Source organism: Rutidosis leptorrhynchoides, chromosome 11 (genome assembly GCF_046630445.1).
Source record: "Rutidosis leptorrhynchoides isolate AG116_Rl617_1_P2 chromosome 11, CSIRO_AGI_Rlap_v1, whole genome shotgun sequence".
NCBI lineage: Eukaryota > Viridiplantae > Streptophyta > Magnoliopsida > Asterales > Asteraceae > Rutidosis > Rutidosis leptorrhynchoides.
This window is the reverse complement of record NC_092343.1, coordinates 176,048,965-176,052,704: the sequence shown is the minus strand read 5'-3', so window position 1 is coordinate 176,052,704 and position 3,740 is coordinate 176,048,965. Positions and strand designations below refer to the sequence as shown.

General features: G+C 36.5%; 1 protein-coding gene across 1 annotated transcript; it reads right to left on the bottom strand.

Moving 5' to 3' along the window:
- Positions 1-2,523: 2,523 nt before the first annotated feature.
- Positions 2,524-2,955, bottom strand: LOC139875263 (uncharacterized). The gene has a single exon (XM_071862607.1). It carries the CDS (start codon positions 2,953-2,955, stop codon positions 2,524-2,526), a length of 432 nt encoding a protein of 143 aa, XP_071718708.1.
- Positions 2,956-3,740: the final 785 nt, after the last annotated feature.

The following is a 3,740-nucleotide window of genomic DNA, read 5'->3' as shown; positions in this document are numbered from 1 at the left end:
CTAGACATGTAAACAAGATATGGTAAGAAATATACATACAACAACATACCAGAAGAACAAAGTCCAATTCAACTTCTACTTCATGCTAGAAAATTATTTGTGAAAAATATACAGATTCGATTCCATTCATGTAGTCGTTTTCAAGGTCGAATGTACAAGATCTAGAAACATTTACCATGTGAAGTCTACATGAAATTTCAAGTACTAATCATTCACTTTACAGAACACAAAAGCTTGGTTATAAAAAAGCATGTTAAATGGTCGTTTGGTCCATGAACAAATTACTAGTCAACATGTTTTACCGCAAATATTCAAGTAGTCATAAAATGACTTTGACAAATCCAATTACTATGATATCCTAGTTCATTTTATATGTTTTTTCAATTATATATGCATCTAACATCAGTTCATGAGCCAACTCTAATCACACAAATTGCAATTTTCAGATTAAAGCATAATAATACGTCGAAAATTCAAACAAGCATTACTCGAGCATAACAAAACGAAATCAAGCGATTCCTGCAAGAAGAGTTATTAATTTTTTGATAAATTTTCATCTATATACTTTTCAATTTCAAAAAACTTGATTACAATATCAGTAGTATGCCTTTTAAATTCGGATTCAATCAAAACACACAAACCGAGCAAATTAACGACTAATATCATACATACACACAATGGATTGAGCAACAGACCAACATACACTATGTAATCTTATAAAAATCATATTTATAAAATTAGGGTTAGAAAAATTATACCCTAGATCAAGCAATTGATGGTAGGATTAGATAGAGCTTTGCGTGTAGATCGTGATTCTATAAACAATTGGATGATCGGGCAGCAAAATATGATGTAGATGATGATGAGATGTTCGATGATGATGATGATGAAGGTATGTTGGGGATGTTGAATTCGTGAATGGGGAGGAGGAAAAGCCGTGAGTGTTTTTATTTTGTTAAATGGGATTAGGGTGGGCTAGACTTGGACTATAAAGAATTAACGGCCCAAATTAAAAGCAAGGGAAGCCCTTCTCTTGTGGATTTCGACCAAGGGCTGGAAAAAGGGCTCCTTGGGCTCAAAAAGTTGCTAGCAAAGTTTCCTTAGTGTGCCCATTAAGTGTCGTTAGCCGAAAACACAAACCAAATCGATCAACGCGTTTTTAATCTATAAGAATTCTAATAAACTAAAAGTATTTCTAAAACATAATAATTACATAAAATAATTATTGAAAGTGATTTATATCATGTTTTGGCTTGCTTTTTCACTAAGTGTGGTTCATTTCTAGTTGCCGTTAACCGAAGCCAAATTCCTGGGACATTAACCGGTCGTTAAAACGCATGCCACCAAGCTTAATTCATTAAATATATAATAAATTAGATATGTTTTTCTTAAAGTTAATAATTATTAAACATTATTATTTTATTAAAAATCGAGCGTTTCGTAGTCCCAAAAGACATCTGTTGCAGTTCTTAAAACCGTGTCATTTTCTCAGTATTTCAATACATGAAATAAGTATCCTGATTAATATATTCACATATTAATTATAGTAGTTATCCAAGAACCAAGTATGCACTTAATTAGATTAAATACATAAAATTCAAATAAGTTCCATTACTTAATGGTCAGTTAACGAAGCTTAACAGAAATAGTAGGGTTGTTACATTATCCACCCGTTAATGAAATTTTGTCCTGAAATTTAGTGCACATCGGCTGGAGTTGTTTCATTGAAACAGTTGCGATACTTTTGTTTCATTTGAACCTCACATTCCCACGTGAATTCCAGTCCTCTGCATGCGTTCCTCCGAACTTTAACAATAAGTATGTTGCTCCTCTTTAAGCGTTCGACCTTACGGTCCGTGATTTCAACAGGTTCCTCCATGAAATGAAGTCTACTATCAATTTGTATTTCTTCCAAAGGATTTTTAAATTCCCATCGGTCAAGCTCTTCTTCAAGTTCGACACATGAAACGTGTCATGAATTTCGCTGAGCTCTTGAAGTAGATTCAATTTTATAAGCTACGGGTCAAACCCGCTCAGTGATCTTGAAAGGTTCAACGTACCTTGGACTCAACTTGCCTCGTTTCTAAAACATACTACACTTTCTCCCGTATAATATCTCGAAAGGCGCGGCCTTTATGCTCGTGTGATAACTATTGTTGTACGAAAATTTTTCCAGTGGTAGATGTTTATCCCATCCATTTCTAAAGTCAATAACACATGCTCTTAACATGTCCTCTAAAGTTTGGATAGTTCTTTTGCTTTGGCCACCTATCTGGGGATGATACGCTGTTATCATATCTAGTCAAGTTCCTATTGCCTTTTGCAATGTTTGCCAAAATCTAAACGTAAACCTACAGTCGCGGTCGGAGATAATCGATATTGGCACACCATGTCTGGAAACCACTTCCTTTAGGTAAACCTGTGCCAACTTCTCCATCTTATCTATTTCTTTAATCGGTCGAAAATGTCCTAATTTTGTGAGACGATCAACAATAACCCAAATGGTGTCGTAACCTCATACAGTCATGGGTAACTTAGTGAAAAAGTCCATTGCAATGCATTCCCATTTCCACTGGGAATCTTTGGTTGTGTTAGCAGTCCTGACGGTTTCTGATGTTCAACCTTGACCTTAAAACATGTTAAGCATTTACCAACGTAAGTAGCGATATCGGCCTTCAGATTGGGCCACCAATATAGTGCCTTAATATCTTGATATATTTTTTCAGATCGAGGGTGAATAGAGTATCTTGACTTGTGCGCCTCATCTAGCACTAGTTCCCTTTGTCCGCTAAATTTCGGTACCCCGATTCTATTAGCAAAGCAGTGAGTTCCATCATCTCTAATGACAAACTGTTTATCTGGGCCCTTCAGAGATTCAGTAGTAATATCCTCTTGCGTTAAAGACTCTAGTTGTGTATCATGAATTCGAGAAGTAAGGTTGGTTCGGACAGTCATGTTCAGCGCTCTAACTTAGAGAGGTTTAGCCATCTCTTTCCTACTCAAGGCATCTTTAACAACATTAGCCTTGCCGGGATGGTAGCGAATCTCACAGTCATAGTCGTTCAGCAGTTCTACCCAACGTCTCTATCTCATGCTGAGCTGTTTTTGATTGAAGATATGTTGTAAGCTCTTGTGATCGGAGAAAATTGTAAACTTAGTACCATACAAGTAGTGTCTCCACATCTTCAGTGCAAAGACCATAGCACCAAGTTCCAAATCATGTGTCATATAATTCTGCTCGTGAATCTTCAACTGTTATGACCCATAGGCAATCACCTTCTTCCGTTGCATCAACACGCAACCAAAACCCTGTCATGAAGCATCACAGTAGATCACGAAATCTTCATTCCATTCGAGTAAAGACAAAATTGGAGCAGTAGTCAATTTCTGTTTTAACAACTAAAATACAGACTCATGTTGCTCAGTCCACTCATACTTTTTACCCTTGTGACTCAATGTTGTCAACGGTCGGGCACTAGTAGAAAATTCCTCAATGAATCTCCTATAGTAACCGGCGAGACCTAAGAATTTCCGAATCTGCGTTAGCGACTTAGAAGTCTCCCATTTCTTGACCGTCTCTATCTTCGCAGGATCAACGTGAATATCATTAATACCCATGATATGACCCAAAAATTGAACTCCTTGCAACCAGAAGTAACACATCAAAAACTTAGCATACAGCTGCTCTTTCCTGAGCATCTCAAGTATTAAACGGAGATGTTGTTCATGTTCTTTCTCGT